Source organism: Geotrypetes seraphini, chromosome 6 (assembly GCF_902459505.1).
Source record: "Geotrypetes seraphini chromosome 6, aGeoSer1.1, whole genome shotgun sequence".
NCBI classification, from domain to species: Eukaryota; Metazoa; Chordata; class Amphibia; order Gymnophiona; family Dermophiidae; genus Geotrypetes; species Geotrypetes seraphini.
Genome location: NC_047089.1, coordinates 251,221,641 through 251,239,333, shown reverse-complemented (window position 1 = coordinate 251,239,333; position 17,693 = coordinate 251,221,641). Strand labels below are relative to the sequence as shown.

The 17,693-nt window shown below is 45.2% G+C and overlaps 1 protein-coding gene across 1 annotated transcript in view; it reads left to right on the top strand.

The window, feature by feature from the left end:
• XK (X-linked Kx blood group) overlaps nucleotides 1-6,351 on the top strand; it is a 28,624-nt gene extending 22,273 nt beyond the window's left edge. Inside the window, exon 3 of the mRNA XM_033947601.1 lies at nucleotides 4,944-6,351. Within this exon, the coding sequence (XP_033803492.1) occupies nucleotides 4,944-5,770 (827 nt within the window). The 3' untranslated portion in view covers nucleotides 5,771-6,351. The remainder of the gene's footprint in view (nucleotides 1-4,943) is intronic.
• The last annotated feature ends 11,342 nt before the right edge of the window (nucleotides 6,352-17,693 follow it).

Here is a 17,693-nt window from a genome sequence, read left to right as displayed (position 1 = left end):
GCACATGTCATCTGTTCTAGTATATACTTATGAAGGGAATTTTTAAAAATTAAATAAATTCTGGAATCTCTTGTTCCACACCCAGAATCTCTTCGGGGCATCCCACTATGCTGTGACACAGCTTTGAGAGAACCAGGGAAGCTCTATTCAAATCCTGTTGTTGCCCTTTGCGATCTCAGGCAAGTCACTTAACTCCACCTGAGATACATACGTAGAATGTGGGTCTTGTGAAGTCAGGAAAATGTCTGCTGTACCATGGGCTGCTTTAACCAATGGACAAAAGAGGCGGCTGCCCCAGGCCCCTACATAAAAGGGGCCCATCCGCCCATTTGTAAATTTAGCCCCAAGTTTGCTGTCTCTTTGTCTCATAAGATTTATTTTACTGGGATAGACCGAAGGTCCATCAAGCCCACTATCCTGTTTCCAGCAGTGGCCAACCCAGGTCCCAAGTGCCTGGTAGAAACCCAAAGAGTAGCAACCTTCCAGAGCTGAGATTGTGATGTCATAATGCCTCATTCCACCAATGCCTAAGAGCCAACCTCAGCAGTGATGTCACAATGGCTCAACTGTCCTATACTGGGCTCATATGAGTTACCAGACTGGGACAGACCGAAGGTCCATCAAGCCCTGTATTCTGTTTCCAACAGTGGCCAACCCAGGTCCCAAGTACCTGACAGAAACCCAAAGAGTAGCAACATTCCAGAGCTGAGACTGTGATGTCATAATGCCTCATTCCACCAATGCCTAAGAGCCAACCTCATCAGTGATGTCATGGTTCAATTGTCCTATACTTGACTCATATATGAATTGCCACACTGGGACAGACTGAAGGTCCATCAAGCCCAGTATCATAAGAAGGATATGGCGTTGCTCGAGAAGGTTCAGAGGAGAGCGACACGTTTGATAAAAGGGATGGAAAACCTGTCATACGCTGAGAGATTGGAGAAACTGGGTCTCTTTTCCCTGGAGAAGAGGAGACTTAGAGGGGACATGATAGAGACTTACAAGATCATGAAGGGCGTAGAGAGGGAAAGATTGTTCAAACTTTTGAAAAATAAAAGAACAAGAGGGCACTCGGAAAAGCTGATAGGGGACAGATTCAAAACGAATAATAGGAAGTTCTTTTTTACCCAACGAGTGGTGGACACCTGGAATGCACTTCCAGAGGACGTAATAGAGCAGAGTACGGTATTGGGGTTTAAGAAAGGATTGGACAATTTCCTACTGGAAAAGGGGATAGAGGGGTAGAGATAGAGGATTACTGTACAGGTCCTGGACCTGTTGGGCCGCCGCATGAGCGGACTGCTGGGCGCGATGGACCTCAGGTCTGACCCAGCAGAGGCATTGCTTATGTTCTTATGTTCCTGTTTGCAACAGTGGCCAGCCCAGATCCCCTCTTCCATTCCTCTGCACATGTCTTGCATTTCTCCCTCACTCTCTCCCTTTCTCCGCCCTCCTTGGCATTCTTTACCATTGCTGGCAGTGGCAGCAATTGCAGTAGTAGTAATAATAATAATAATAATAACTTTATTCTTGTATACCGCATTACCATGGAAGTTCTATGCGGTTAACAGTAGACTGCTTCCAGCCACATCCTAGCTTTCTCTCTACAGGGTCATACTTACGCTGATACAGCTTCCTGTTTCCATGTAGGTAGGACCCTGTAGAGAGAAATCTCTGACACTGGTGAAAAGCAGCTTGTCTTGATCATCTAATATAATAAAATGATAGGCCGCGCATGCGCACTAAAAAAATCGTGTTCCCTGATCCCGTTGCGGAAACACGAGTGCGCATGCGCGGGTTTTACGTCACCTGCTCTCCATCTCGCACCACCAACGATCTCTGTTCCTCACTGCCAAAACCACCACCTCCTCCTTCTCGCCGGCTCACCCGCTTTTAAAAATAAAGAGAAAAGCACTACACTGCGCTAACGCTGGCTTTGCTGTCTTCTGTCCACTGCGGCCCGCCCTCTCTGACTACTTCCTGTTTCCGCTAGGGTTGGCCGCAGTGGATAGAAGACGCGGAAGCCAGTGGCTGTAGCCACCGATCTCCGTTCCTCCGGGGGGGGGGGGGGGGGTCTGGGAGGAGAGGGTTCACGGCCATTCAGCGCCCCCACCGAGGAGCCCTGCAACTTTCCGCTGCCCGGGATACGAGTCATTTGCCGCCCCCCCTCTTCCCTTACCGCGGGCCCGACTGGCGATTTAAGCAGCGTGTCAGCAGTCTTCACACGCTGATTCAGGCCTTTCTACTGCCCTGATTTGCTCCGGACGTGCCAGAGTAAATCAGGGCAGTAGAAGGACCCAAAGCAGCCTGTGAAGAGTGCTGACACGCTGCTTAAATCGCCAGTCGGGCCCGCGGTAAGGGAAGGGAAGGGGGGTGGCAAAGGACTCGGGCCCGCGTTTGTAGTCGCGACTGTGGGAAGGGAAAGAGGGTAGAGGAAACACTACAAGAAGAAATACACAGGGGAAGGTGCACAGGGAACTGGTGTGGGGGGAGGGAAATGGAGGGGGAAGGAATGCTGCTTTGGACAGACAGACAGAGGGAGGAAGGGAGACAGAAAGAAAAGAAAAAAGACAGGGGCAGGGAGATATACAGAAAGACAAACAGACAAAGGGGGCCAGGAACAGAGACAGACAGAAAGAAAAACAGCGGGAGTCGCGTCAGGAGGGGTGCGTGATGCCGCAGAGGGAACTTTTCCAATAGGTGCAACTGGGCGACTGTCGGGAGCCTCTGATCAGAGGCAGAGCAAGGTAAGTGTATCATAGGGATAAGAAGGAGGAGGGGGGGAGAAAAAGGAAGGGACGCCTACTGCTGGACAGGGGGAGAAGGAAATAGGTGCTGATGGACAGGGGTGGTGGTGAAGAAAAAGGAACGGAGGCCTAATGTTGGACAGGGGGAGAAGGAAGGTGCTGCTGGACAGGAGGGAGGTAAAACAAAGGGAGAAGGGCTGCTGCTGCATAAAGAGAGCTGTGAAGGGGTGGTGGTGGACACAGGGGAGGTAAAAGGAAGGGAGAATGGACAGGGGGAGCAGGCAAGGGGTGGTGATGGACAGCCAAGGAAAAAGAAAGAAAGAAAGTGGCTAAGGAGAGAGAGAGAAAGAAATAGAGAGACACACACACATATATTCTAGCACCCGTTAATGTACAGAAAGTGGCCAAGGGGAGAGAGAGAGAAAGAAAGAATGAAAGACAGACATACATATATTCTAGCACCCGTTAATGTAACGGGCTTAAAGACTAGTTACATTATATTGTATTACAATCTGACTTATATTCCACCAAAGCCCTTACGAGTTCATGGCGGATAACAATAAATTTCTATTACTGGGAATAAGCCCAGTTAAACATAATGCAATGCCAAATATTCAAATAGAACATTAACAGTAGAAGATGATAAATCTATACTGTATATATAAAATCGGATGTATATATGTATGTTCCAGCATAACTTTGAAATGCAGATTTCAACCAAACTTGGTATACATATCAATTACTATCTGGGAAAAAAATACTGTGGGGTGGGAAGGGGGTGACGTATAGAATCATCGAAAAAGAAAGATATTGCTTTGACCAATTGTGTGAATCTTGGGGAATGATGTCACACTCTGTTGTGCTGTCATTGCTGTAACAATTCATCCAAGGAAACATAATGTTGCTATATCTTTAAGATGTGGTGACCAGTTGCATAATGGAGTGATAACAGAGCAATTATGATGTTCTTTGTTTTAGTTTCCATCTCTTTGTTAATAAGATCTAATAATCTATTGCTTTCTTGACTGCTGTGGCACGCTGGACCTAAATTTGTGCTTTTATGTGCACATTCTCCCTTTTTTTTTATAGCTTTGCAAAGGTTAGACTTAGCTGTACCACACTTAAGTAGATCCATGCTTGGGGAAGGGGAGGGGGACAAGACATCTAATTTCCTTACTTTTCAAACTTGATGTATAATTTGGAGAGGAAAGAAAATGGGGAGCAAAGTTGACACCTTTTGAAAGGATGCTCTGGGTGGGTGGGGGGGGGAGGAATGGAGAGAGGAGGTTGAACTAAGGTTATCTAGAACAGTGGTTTCCAAACCTGTCCTGGAGGACGCAGAGAGAGGGGAGACATGATCGAGACGTTCAAATATCTCACGGGCAGTATCGAGGTGGAAGAAGATATCTTCTTTTTCAAAGGCCCCACGGCAACAAGAGGGCATCCGTGGAAAATCAGGGGTGGGAAACTACACGGTGACACCAGGAAATACTTCTTCACCGAAAGGGTGGTTGATCGCTAGAATAATCTTTCACTACAGGTAATCGAGGCCAGCAGAGTGCCTGATTTTAAGACAAAATGGGATCGTCACGTGGGATCTCTTCACAGAGAAAGGTAGGGGAGGGTTATTGGGGTGGGCAGACTTGATGGGCCGTGGCCCTTATCTGCTGTCTATTTCTATGTTTCTATGGGTTTTCAGGCTAGCCCTAATGAATATGCATGAGAGAGATTTGCATATAATGGAAGTGACAAGCATGCAAATCTGCTCCATGCATATTCATTAGGGCTAGCCTGAAAACCCGACTGGCCTAGGGGTCCTCCAGGACAGGGTTGGGAACCACTGATCTAGAACGTCCCACCATTGTTTAAATCCCTGAATGTCTTCCAAGTGTTTGCACCTATGCTAGTCCCTATTAATGTTTCTGGCTTTAGAAAAGCCGTAGCCTGCTGTAGAATGATCTTTGACACCCTACAGGAAGTTAAATTCAGTTGCTTACGTACTGTGCTCACCAATAGTAAAGCAGGGAAGGGAGGAGAGGGGGTACAGTAGATATGACAGTGACACAGTTATACTATTTTATTCTTTCCTTTTTGTCAAATTGAAAGTTCATCAATAAACATTGCTGAAACAAAGTTTCTGGCTCTGTTTGAATGGAACGTGTTGTGATTATTCTCTCTTATCTTCGTTTTCAGGCATTTGCATGACCATTTCTCTGCTGTCCATCATCTACGGAGCTTTACGATGCAACATCTTGGCCATTAAAATCAAGTACGATGACTACACAGTACGCATGAAACCCCTCGCCTACCTCTGCATTTTCTTCTGGAGGAGCTTTGAGATTGCCACTAGGGTCATTGTCCTGGTCCTCTTCAGTTCTGTTTTGCAGATCTGGGTCCTTCCGGTGGTTCTGGTGAATTTCTTGGCTTTTTTCTTCTACCCTTGGATTCTCTTCTGGCACAGTAAATCCCCTTTCCCAGAGAATATAGAAAAGGCCTTGACCAGAGTGGGCACCATGATCGTACTCTGCCTGCTGACCTTCCTCTACGCTGGCATCAACATGTTCTGCTGGTCAGCGGTGCAAGTGAAGCTTAACGACCCCGATTTGATTAACAAGTCTCAGAACTGGTACAGACTGGCTGTGTACTACATGCTGCGGTTCATTGAGAATGCCTTCCTCTTGCTATTCTGGTATATCTTTAAGACAGAGATGTACCAGTACGTGTGCGCGCCTCTGTTGGTCCTTCAGCTACTAATTGGATATTGCATAGCTGTCTTGTTCATGCTTGTTTTCTACCAGTTCTGTCATCCCTGTAAAAAGCTTTTCTCCAGCAGCGTCTCCGAGGGACTGCTGGCATGTTTCAAGTTCCTCTGCGTTGTGTGCAAGCCTATGAAGTCAACCGAGCTGGCCAACACAGTCAAGGCCGAGACAAAGTCATCAGACAACCTTGACAATGATGAACCCACTAGTCAGAAGCTGAATGAATCTCAGAATGGGAACACTTTCGCTTCTAATGCTTAGAGGCAAAAGTCTGGTGGCTATGGACCTTTGAGCCCTCTCGTCTTTTGTGCATTTACACACAACTACACCATATACCCATTACCAGGCCGAGTCTGGCACATGGGAGCTGTGGCCATGTAATACTGCAAGCGATTTGTTGGCTGGAAGATGTTAGGAGTTGAGATAACGTTAAAATCGAGATCGGCATGTTTACAAGAAGTAGCAACTCATATTGTTATTTTACAAAAATATCAAGGATATCCATTTGTTCGTGCACATTTGAGTCGTAGCACACCTTCAAAAATTCAGTGCATGCCAAATTGATTTAACATGCGTTAACCTTCGAATTAACGCATGTTAAACTGATTTGCACACAATGAAGAGGTCTAATGCATATTTGAAAGTTTTTATTAGAAAGTTTTATTTTATGTGCGAAATGAACTGAAAAAAGATTGAACGTTGAGAAAAAACGTGAAATGAACTCAACACGAACACAAACCAAATTTTTTTGTCCTTTGCACAGCTATATTCTTCCATCTTTCTTAGTATATCTCAGTTCTTTCTCCAGTGGCACTTAACTGGATATGGAATGCCACAGGACATTGAAGTAGGCTTGGACCTATATAAAATAAGTCTCTGAGCCTGGTGAAAGAACTGAGAAAACATATAGAGGGGCATTTTCAATATGACATCTAAATCCAAGTTTAGACGTTTTGTGGAAGATGCACAAAAATCCAGTGCCAAACATGACCATTTTCAAAACTGCAGAACAAGCCATTGGGATGTGATTGTGGCCAGACTACTAAGAATGCTGGCCCGTCCTACATTCCAATGGCTTCTTTTGTGTGGTTTTCGTTTGGATGTGCTTTTTTCTAAAATGGTTCGTAAAGATAGATGAAAAGACTGTGGAAACCGATATTGCTGATGTAGGCTTTATTAGAATAGGTGAGTCAATAACATCCACAACTTGAAGTGTTGAAGAGGACCCTACACGGTCTGTGTTTCGACCTATTAGTCTTCCTCAGGGGTCCCGGTGTGGTTTCTTCTGAATAATATGGATATGCAAGTCTATGCCTGAGCATAGAACTATTTCTTTCCTGTGGATTGGGCGTAGGCTCCTATATCCACATTCTTCAGAAGAGACCACACCAGGATCCCTGAGGAAGACTAATAGGTCGAAACAAGGACCTTGTAGGGTCCTCTTCAACATTTCAAGTTATGGATGTTTTATTGACTCATAGCGGTATATAAGAAATAAATTACATTACATTACATTACTTATACTAATAAAACCTACATCAGCAACATCGATTTCTATAATCTTTTTGTTATGGATTTCTGTTTCACCTCTGAATCTTCACGGGTCAACTTCTTGGTTGATTCATAAAGAAAATGGCCATTTTCGCAAAAACAAGATAGACATTTTGCAGTTTTGAAAATGGGCATATTTGGTACTGGATTTCTGTCCCGTCTTCCGCAAAAAAAAAACTTGGCTTTAGATGTCTTATCGAAAATGCCTCTCTAAATGTTTTATCAGTTCTTTCTTCAGGTTCTGCGATTTGTTTAGTATTGGTCCACCCCTACTTCATTGTCCTTTCATAGAGGACTCGTCTCCTTTTTTGGTTTTCTTGTCCCATCATCTTTAAGTACATACTTAAAGAATACTGGTCTGAATCCCGCAAAGGAGATGGTTTGGATAGGCTGGAGTGAGCTTCAACGGCAACTCCAGTAGTTCGAACCTAAGGACAGTACCGGGTGGACTTCTAAGGTCTATGGCCCAGAAATATCAAAGAAAAAAAGACATTTTAATTTAATCATGAAAATGTAATGCATGTGATTACAGGACAGACTGGATCGACCATTCAGGTTTTTATCTGCCATCATTTACTATGTTACTGTGTTACCACTTAACCACTTAGAGGTAGATGTTCAATTAGTGGTTTTCAGCATTTTGGCAACCATCAATGGTTTTATGCCTGAATATTCACTGCTGGCCCATGTCCAGCCTCCGGCATTCAATATTCCAGGCCTAAGTGACCAGATAAAACTTTGGGGTCCTTTTATTAAGGTGCGGTAACCAATTTAGTGCACATAGTGGATGCTTTAGCATTTAGCGTGTGCTAAATCGGTTAGCGTGCCTTAATAAAAAGACCCCTCAGCCAGTTAAGGGTGATATTCAGCACTTACCCCTTCCTTTACAAAGCTGCGTCGGAGTTCTTACCGCCACGGCCGGCGCTAAAAACGCTACTACAGCTTTGTAAAGAGGAGGTTAACTTGCTAAAAAGAACTGCCTAAAGATAGGACTCTTGTTTCATGTGGTCCTGTGTCATTAAGAGCTGAATTTTGGTATGTAACTGGCTAAGGGCTGACTCTGCCCCTGGAACACCCACAAAACAGCTGGATTCTTCTTGGGGACTAACTGGATATTTTCAACAGCACTGCCCAGTTAAGTGCCACTGAGTTTGCGCAATTAGCCCTGGACAAGTGACTTAAATAGCCAAGAGCCATTTCTTTTTTTTTCTTTTTTTTTAGAATTTTACAACTTTATTGAAAAAAAAGAAACAAGTTGGAATGTAATTTGACTATTCATTACATGAATACAGAAAACGTGAAACAATTTATCTCCCCCTCCTATCTAAGTCACCAGGTCTCACTTGTTTCTTCTTGTTGGTTTTTTTTTGGCTAAATTAGTAATAATTTCTTCACCTCTCCTGCCACAGTCTGTGCTTTCCATGCTGTATAAACATCCCCAATTTTATGAAATAAAGCGAGTTGTCCACATTTTTGAGCTGCTAATAGTGACACTAAACGATAGTAACCTACCTTTTTATAAACCGTTTCTAAAGATGGAACAGAGCCTGACTTCCAATTTTTAGCCATAAGAAGTCTTGCTGCAGTAAAATGTATTATTTATTTAAAAAATTTATAGACCACCTAAATCCAAGCGGTTTACAAAGAACGCACACAAGTAAAACAAGATGTGTTGATAGTTTATGGGTTTCTTGGGGATCTCCATGAAGTAAACAATTCTCAGCTGCAATTGGGTAGGGTTGTGAGCTACATTTCCGTAAATCAAGGATCAATGCCTCCCAAAAGGGGGAAAGGACAGGACACTCCCACCAAATATGGGAAAACGTACCTCTCTGCCCACACTTATGCCAGCATAACCCTTCTCCTGCCTTATATATTCTCAATAACCTTTCTGGCGTGGCATGGAATAACTTACAAGTTTCATGGCTCCACAATCATTCTCGGTTGGGCCAAGAACTTTTCAGTGGCCCCTCGTATTGTGATGTCATGGTGCCTCATTCCACCAATGCCTAAGAGCCAACCTCATCGGTGATGTCACAGTGGCTTGGTTTCCTTATACTTGTGCCCATTTACTAGATGCATTTGCCTCATTGAAACGAAAAGGGTCAAGGAAAGCGTGGAATAACTTGCACGTTTCGTGGCTCCACAATCATTCTCGGTTGGGCCAAGAACTTTTCAATGGCCCCTCGTAAATTGCTTTGATCGTTGACCCTACGTGTAAGCCTTCTTGCCATGTAAAACTGGGTGGTTCCTTACAGAGTTACTCCCTAAAGATTGGTCATTTTACTGACAATTAAGACAATTATGGGAGAAAACATTTAAATTGGATTTAAACTTCGGGTAAGGAGATGTGAAATGGGGCCCGATATTCAAAACACACTGTGCACCTATGTTTGTGGCCTGTTGTTAGCCGAGCTTGTGAGCAGAAGTTGTTGGCTGGTGTAATTCATCGTCATTTAGCAGCTTAAAAGTGTATTTTCAAAGCCGGAAAAATCACCAGATAGTTTCTGAATACACTCATTTAACTATCCACATATGAGGACATTTAATAGGCCTAAAAAGGCCATATGTACCTTCTGTATTGCTGTTGGACACCATTAAATATTGACCACAAAACAACCAGGTGTTGTCTGTCTGCTTTGAATATCAATGACACTATCAAACAGGCCAAATTTGGGTACGTATCAAATTATACACAGATACTAGCAGTCATGTACCCAGCATCCTAGCAACTGGGTCAGTGGTGGCCCTTTAAACCTAGGGTTTCCAGATTTTCCCGGGTTTTGAAAAGGCTTTTGGACCCCTGGAAATGTCCTCGAAAAGGAGGACATCTGGGGAAATCCGAACGTCTAGTAACCCAATTTATACCTGGATAGAGGCGGCCTGGTAACCAGGTATACGATGCCCATATACTCAGGTGGAGATACCTAGATAACTGGGTACATTCTGCACATACCCAGAACAGCAGAAAAAGAAACCCATTTTACCACCAGATGAAGACTGGAGAAATTGTTATTGCCTCTTGACACAGCTTTTGTAGGCAAAACATAGCTATATTTGCCATAGTATTTCTTTGGCGTCAACATTGAGGATACACTGCAGCGGCTTCTAAGAAAGCAAATAGAATGTTAGGAATCTTCAGGAAAGGAATGAAAACCAAAGATTAAAAATGTTATAATGCCCTTGTATTACTCTGTGGTATGGCTGTAACATGGAATACTGGTGTGCAATTGTGGTCGCCGTACCTCAAAAAGATATAGCGGAATTAGAAAAGTTACAGAGAAGGGCGACAAAAATGATAAAAAGGATGGAACAACTTCCCTATGAGGAGAGGCTAAAGCAGCTACGGCTCTTCAGCTTGGAGAAGAGACGGCTCAGGGGTGATAAGATAGAGGTCTGTAAAATAATGAGTGGAGTGGAAAGGGTAGATGTGAATTGCTTGTTTACTCGTTCTAGAAATACTAGGACTAGGGGACATGCGATGAAGCTGCTAAGTAGTGGATTTGAAATAAACTGGAGAAAGTATTTCTTCATACAATGTGTAATTAAACTCTGGAATTCGTTGCTGGAGAATGTAGTGAAATCAGTTAGCTTAGCAGGGTTTAAAAAAAGTTTGGATAATTTCCTAAAAGAGATGTCCATAGACCATTATTGAGATGACTTGGGAAAATCCACTGCTTATTCCTAGGATAAGCAGTATAAAATCTGTTTTACTACTTGGAATCTAGCTAGGGACTTGGGACCTGGGTTGGCCACTGTTGGAAACAGGATACTGGGCAATTCTTATTTTTCCAATCTTTTGTGGTCTACTGTTTTTTTCTACTATTCTTAGCATTGCAGATGTCTACCTCTGCTTTGACAATGCCACTTAGGCTGCCGTATATCCAGATAGGCAGTACTTGATAAGGAATCACAAGAGATGAGATCAAAGTCACTGTGAAATTTTATATTGTGGCTTCATGAGATACTTGATATGGAGCCATGCTACCCCCCTGTTGGCAGCCCCTTTTGTAGCTGGGAGAAACACTACAAACATGGCATTGCGCAATTTTAAGTCATCCTGCACCCAAAGAAATGGAGAGCCAGCCTGCACGCCTCCCAGAAACTGGCAGAGGTTCCAAGGCAGGCTGCAGAGGTAATTCCTCCCCCTACTCCCCTGGTGGTGATGGTAAGTGGTGAGCAATACCTGTAACATCTGCCTAAAGTGAGCAACTGGGCCACAGTGGATGGCCAGTATAGTTCCAGGATTGCGGGCTTTCCCATGTCAATGGATGACAATGCCATCATCTACCAGCACAATGGTCCTCGTTGTGGAAGGCAGGGTAGGCAGCTTTGCCTCAGACCCCATCCGTGGTGACTTGGTTGATCTTCCATATACAGTGGCTGAAAGACTGAGGCATGAGGATGAATGAGTGGCGTAGCGGTTAGAGCAACAGCCTCAGCACCCTGAGGTTATGGGTTCAAATCCCACACTGCTCCTTGTGACCCTGGGCCCTCCATTACCCCAGGTATGTTAGATAGATTGTGAGCCCACGGGGACAGAGGGAAAATGCTTGAGCACCTGACTAACTTTGATAGGCAGTATATAAATACATATAATAAATGATTTTGGTGAGGGACACGTGGGAGGATGGGCCAAGCACAAGCCGGCAGAGGGATTCATCTCTTTGAGATCAATTTTTGCAACCTACAATAATTGTTACATTAAAGCAGTGGCATAGCAAGGGTGAAAGGTTTCCGGGGTGGTGGTACCCCTCCCCCACCCTTGTCTCCCCCCACTGCTCCCTTCTGCCACAAGCACCTCCCCTTCCCCTGTACCTCTAGGTGAAGTTGCGGTGGTCCACCATATGCTCCTTGCGACCCCGTCGGCTCTCCCTCTGACATCACTTCCTATGGGCGGCACCCGGAAGTGACATGGGGAGAGCCAACAGGGTCATGAGGAGCACATGGTGGACCGCTGCAAGCAACAACTTCAACTATAGGTGTGGGGGGGAGGGAAGGGGTTGCTGGTGAGGGGAGGGGTGGGAGAGGAGGAGGGGTGCTGGCACCCGGGGTGGGGGACACCCCTCGTCCCCCCGCCCCCTTCCTATGCCATTGCATTTTGAGTATTTTTGCTGCTACCCTCTCTTTTCTAAAATCATTCTTCTATTGTTATACTGCTAGCAAAATTGTAAGCTATATGATAATTTGTACCTGCCTTGGGTGAATCTGTTTGTAAAGGTTAATAAATCAGAAGGAAAGTGGACATTTCTCCTTCAAGCTCACTTCCTGTACTGAACCCATTCCCACTCATAAACAGGTGTTTCAGCCAGCCAGTATAACTTTGTGCTAGTATTCTATAATGGCTAAGATGCCCCCTTGTGGTAGTGCCAAGTTATAGAATTACCCGTATAACAGGAATACAGCACCGACAACTGGAGTTTTTTCAGTTTCCAGGCATCACACTGAAATCAAAGGTGCCCCATATAAGAGACTTAGAAACATGACGGCGGATAAAGGCCAAATGGCTCATCCAGAGCATCCACTATCTCCTCCTTATCCTATTGGCTAAGGCTCTTAACAGTTGCATCTCCTCTTCCTATTGGCTAAAGCTCTTTACACCTGCATTGTGAGATCATAGAGCTTTATGGTTATAGAAACATGATGGCAGATAAAGGCCAAATGGCCCATCCAGAGCATCCACTATCTCCTCCTCTGCCTATTTGCTAAGGCTTGTAACATTTGCATCTCCTCTTCCTATTGGCTAAGGCTCTTTACACCTGCATTGTGAGGTCATAGAGCTTTATGGTTATAGAAACATAATGGCAGATAAAGGCCAAATGTCGCATCCAGAGCATCCACTATCTCCTCCTCTGCCTATTGGCTAAGGCTCGTAACATTTGCATCTCCTCTTCCTATTGGCTAAGGCTCTTTACACCTGCATTGTGAGGTCATAGAGCTTTATGGTTATAAAAACATGATGGCAGATAAAGGCCAAATGGCACATCCAGAGCATCCACTATCTCCTTTTCCTGCCTGTCCCACAGTTTCTTGAATTCAGACACAGTCTTTGTCGCTACCACCTCTACTGGGAGACTATTCCATGCATGTACCACCCTTTCTGTAAGCCTTCCCAGCCCCAAAAACTAATTTCCCCTCCCTGCCTGAGTCCACAGCTACAAGAACAAATATGAAGGGGGATCTTCCTTTCCCTTCCCTGCTGATGTCTCCCAGACTCCCAAGGCTGCAAGGAAATCATGTACCGGGCCAGAGCCCTGTGTGGTCTACTGCTGCTGGCTCTGCTCATCTCCCTCCCTGATTGCTATGAAACATGAATACAGCACAAAGAGCTGAAGGGAGGACAAAGAGGGATGTTTTAGCTTCTTTGAGCTTCCATTTCAACCAGGACTCTTCTGGAATCTAATGTGACTAGGAATATGCAGTAGAAAGTCTTCACCTAAATAAATGCTCATTATTTCATTGTGTTTATTCCTATGGAAATAAACCAATTAAACCAAAAGTAGAGGAAGGATGAGCAAAAGGAATGGAGTCACAGCCCTGTCCGACCACGAAAATTAAAGGTTTGTGCATTTAAATGGCGCAGGACCGATTCCCAGTGGACAGCGCCACGGTGAGGTGCTGCGCGGGAACGTGTCTGTCCCATTTAGGATTCCCAGGCTGGGCATGCTGTGGCGGGGGACTCCTTTAAGTGAGATGGCAGATCCCTTGCACAATGAAATGGACAGCCTAACCGTGGTCCGCTTCCGTTCTGTGTTCAGCTCTTCCCACCTGGCTGGCTCGGAAAGAGAATTTGTTACGCAAAATGCGTGGTGAAAATGGCAAGAAAGGGTGACCTAGTTACAAAAGAGATGAAATGTAGGCCTGTTTGGCATTTCTTTAACCTGGATTCACAGAAGCCCTGCGAGTCTGCGAGGATGTCACTAGATGTCACCCGAGCATTACAACATTATGATCTGCCATCGCTACTGAAAACTCAGACTCACAGGAGGAAGAATAAGATGTGAGAAACAATGGGCGAAATTCTTCACCCTTTGATTTCGTTGAAAGGACACTTTAGTAGTAAACTACCCTTGAAGAATGTCAGCTGGACAGTTTTTATTTCTTTTGGGGTTTTTTTTATAACCCACCTTTCCCAAGGTGGCTCACAATTTAAATATACACAGTAAAAAGTACATAAAATACATATGAAAAACACAAACAAATAAGCGACCAGCGCTTACACCATTACAAACACCTTAACACCCATATTTCATATTACAGAATACACTTCTCCCTCTGTATTTGTGGTTTCAGCGCTCACGGTTTCACTTATTTGCGATTTTTCGCATGCTGACTCCACCCCCCAAAATTACATCACTCTGAAAATCGCTGCTTCCATGCTCGGCCTTCTTTCTTCCTTGCACTGAGAATTTCGTGTTTTGTGTGTTTGTTATTTTTTCAGAAGGGAGTGTGTGTATGGGGGGGAGGGAGCGAGAAGGGTAGAGTGAAAAAATTACCCCTCAGAAGACCCCCCCCTTGTATACTGCGAGATGATTGGCTGGATTTTGGCAGGCGCGGGCCACCCATTGCTGCGGTGTCTTGTCAGTCGCAGGGCTTCGATTCTCCGGGTCACTGTCAGTGCCTCCCGATACTTGCTGGAGGCGTGTGTGCATGTCCCCCCACCTCTTCTTTCTCATGTGTGTAAAATCGAAGTAGACAGTGAATGAAGCTGGCCGCGGATTAGTGCAGGGCATGGATCGGGGGGCTCCCACAGCCGGCCTGGAGGAGAGAATGGAGAGTAGAGCCGTCCCTTTCCAGTGCATTCATGTGCAGCTGCAAGGGGAAGCGCTGTGGGGTTTCACGTTGAAAGGGAGCCTGGAGCACAGGGAGCCGCTAATCGTGTCCAAGGTAAGCAAGGGACGGTCTGCCATGCACTCAACAGTGTGTACTTTCCCCCCCCCCCCTGCTCAGGAGCTCTTTTTAAATCCCCGTAGTAGTAAAGAACGGGTTTTAAAGAGCAATCACAGCAGGCTACAGCTTTAAGGAACAATGCAGTCGCCCCTTGCAGACAGTGCAATCACACCAGGCTACAGCTTTAAGGAACAATGCAGTCGCCCCCTGCAGGCAGCGCAATCACAGCAGGTTAGAGCTTTAGGGAACAATGCAGTCGCCCCCTGCAGCAGTGCAATCACAGCAGGCTACAGCTTTAAGGAACAATGCAGTTGCCCCTGCAGACAGCATGATCACAGCAGGCTACAGCTCTAAGGAACAATGCAGTCACCACCTTCAGGCAATCCAATCACAGCAGGCTACAGCTTTCAGGAATAATGCAGTCACACCCTGCAGGCAGCGCAATCACAGCAGGCTACAGCTTTAAGGAACAATGCAGTTGCCCCCTGCAGGCAATGCAATCACAGCAGGCTACAGCTTTAAGGAACAATACAGTTGCCACCTGCAGGCAATGCATTCACAGCAGGCTACAGCTTTAAGGAAGAATGCAGTTGCTCCCTGCAGGCAATGCAATCACAGCAGGCTACATCTTTAAGAACAATGCAGTTGCCCCCTGCAGGCAATGCATTCACAGCAGGCTACAGCTTTAAGGAACAATGCAGTTGCTCCCTGCAGGCAATGCAATCACAGCAGGTTACATCTTTAAGGAACAATACAGTTGCCACATGCAGGCAATGCAATCACAGCAGGCTACAGCTTTAAAGAACAATGCAGTTGCCCCCTGAAGACAGTGCAATCACAGCAGGCTACAGCTTTAAGGAACAATGCAGTTGCCCCCTGCAGACAGTGCAATCACAGCAGGTTACAGCTTTAAGGAACAATGCAGTTGCCCCCTGCAGACAGCACAATCACACCAGGCTACAGCTTTAAGGAACAATGCAGTTGCCCCCTGCAGACAGCGCAATCACAGCAGGCTACAGCTTTAAGGAACAATGCAGTTGACCCCTGCAGACAGTGCAATCACAGCAGGTTACAGCTTTAAGGAACAATGCAGTTGCCCCCTGCAGACAGCACAATCACACCAGGCTACAGCTTTAAGGAACAATGCAGTTGCCCCCTGCAGACAGCGCAATCACAGCAGGCTACAGCTTTAAGGAACAATGCAGTTGACCCCTGCAGACAGCATGATCACAGCAGGCTACAGCTTTAAGGAACAACGAAGTGCCCTCTGCAGACAGTGTAATCACAGCAGGCTACAGCTTTAAGGAACAATGCAGTCGCCCCCCCTGCAGGCAATGCAATCACAGCAGGCTTCAGCTTTAAGGAACAATGCAGTTTCCCTCTGCATGTAATGCAATCACAGCAGGCAATAGCTTTAAGGAACAATACAGTCGCCCCCTGCACACAGCGTGATCACAGCTGCATTGCTGTAAGGAACAATGAAGTTGCCCCCCTGCAGACAGCGCGATCACAGCAAGCTACAGCTTTAAGGAACAAAGTCGCTCCCTGTAGACAGCATGATCACACCAGGCTAGAGCTTTAAGGAACAATGCAGTCGCCCCTTGCAGGCAGTGCATTCACAGCAGGCTACAGCTTTAAGGAACAATGCAGTTACCCCCTGCAGACTGTGATCACACCAGGCTGCCGCTTTAAGGAACAATGCAGTCATCCCCTGCAGGCAGTGCATTCAGAGCAGGCTACAGCTTTAAGGAACAATGCAGTCGGTACCTGCAGGCAATGCAATCACAGCAGGCTACAGTTTTAAGGAACTATGCAGTTTCCCCCTGCAGGAAAAAAAATGTAGAAACAAAATCACCCAGAACGAATATATTGCAAAAGCACTGAAACCACACCTTGCAGACTGTCCCATGAATTCTATATTCTCACGGTGGCCAATCTAGGTCCCTAGTACCTGGCCAAAACTCAAGGAGTAGCAACATTCTGGAATCCCAAAGAGCAACAAGGTTCTAGAACCCCAAAGAGTAGCAACATTCCATACAGAATCTCAAAGAATAGCAAGATTCCGGAATCCCAGAGAGTAACAAGATTCTAGAATCTCAAAGAGTAGCAACATTCCATTCTACTGACACAGGGCAAGCAGTGGCTTCCCCTGTGTCTTTCTCAATAACAGCCTATGGACTGCCCTGTGAACTTCTAAAAGCTAAGTTACTCAGCATTTCATATTCTGCTCTTTTCACTGGTTTTCAGCATTATATCTGCTTAATTTCTCTTCTCATCCCTGTTTCTTACTAAAAAAAAAAAAATAAAGCACAAAAAATAAACCCTTCTCTTTCCTCTGTTAAATCTTATTTCCTCTTCCTCTTCATAGGAAAAAGGGTAAGACTTTGTTAACTCTAATTAAATCCTGGTGCCTGTGGCTCAGGGTGACTAAAGTAGGGAAAATCCTGTTATAAATCCTGTGTTTTAGGGTAGCACTGATAGAACCTGCATTTTTGTTTAAAATACTGTGTTTTAGGTGGTATAGAGCCTATATTTCTGTCTTACTAGTATTCAGCCATTGTTTTCTGCTGATTAGGTGGAGAAGGGAGGGGCTCTATTTTACTTCTAAGGTTAATTGCATTATCTTTGGGACATTGCTGTGAACAAGGCTGCCCTGTGAACTTCTAAAAGCTAAGTTACTCAGCATTTCATATTCTGCTCTTTTCACTGGTTTTCAGCATTATATCTGCTTAATTTCTCTTCT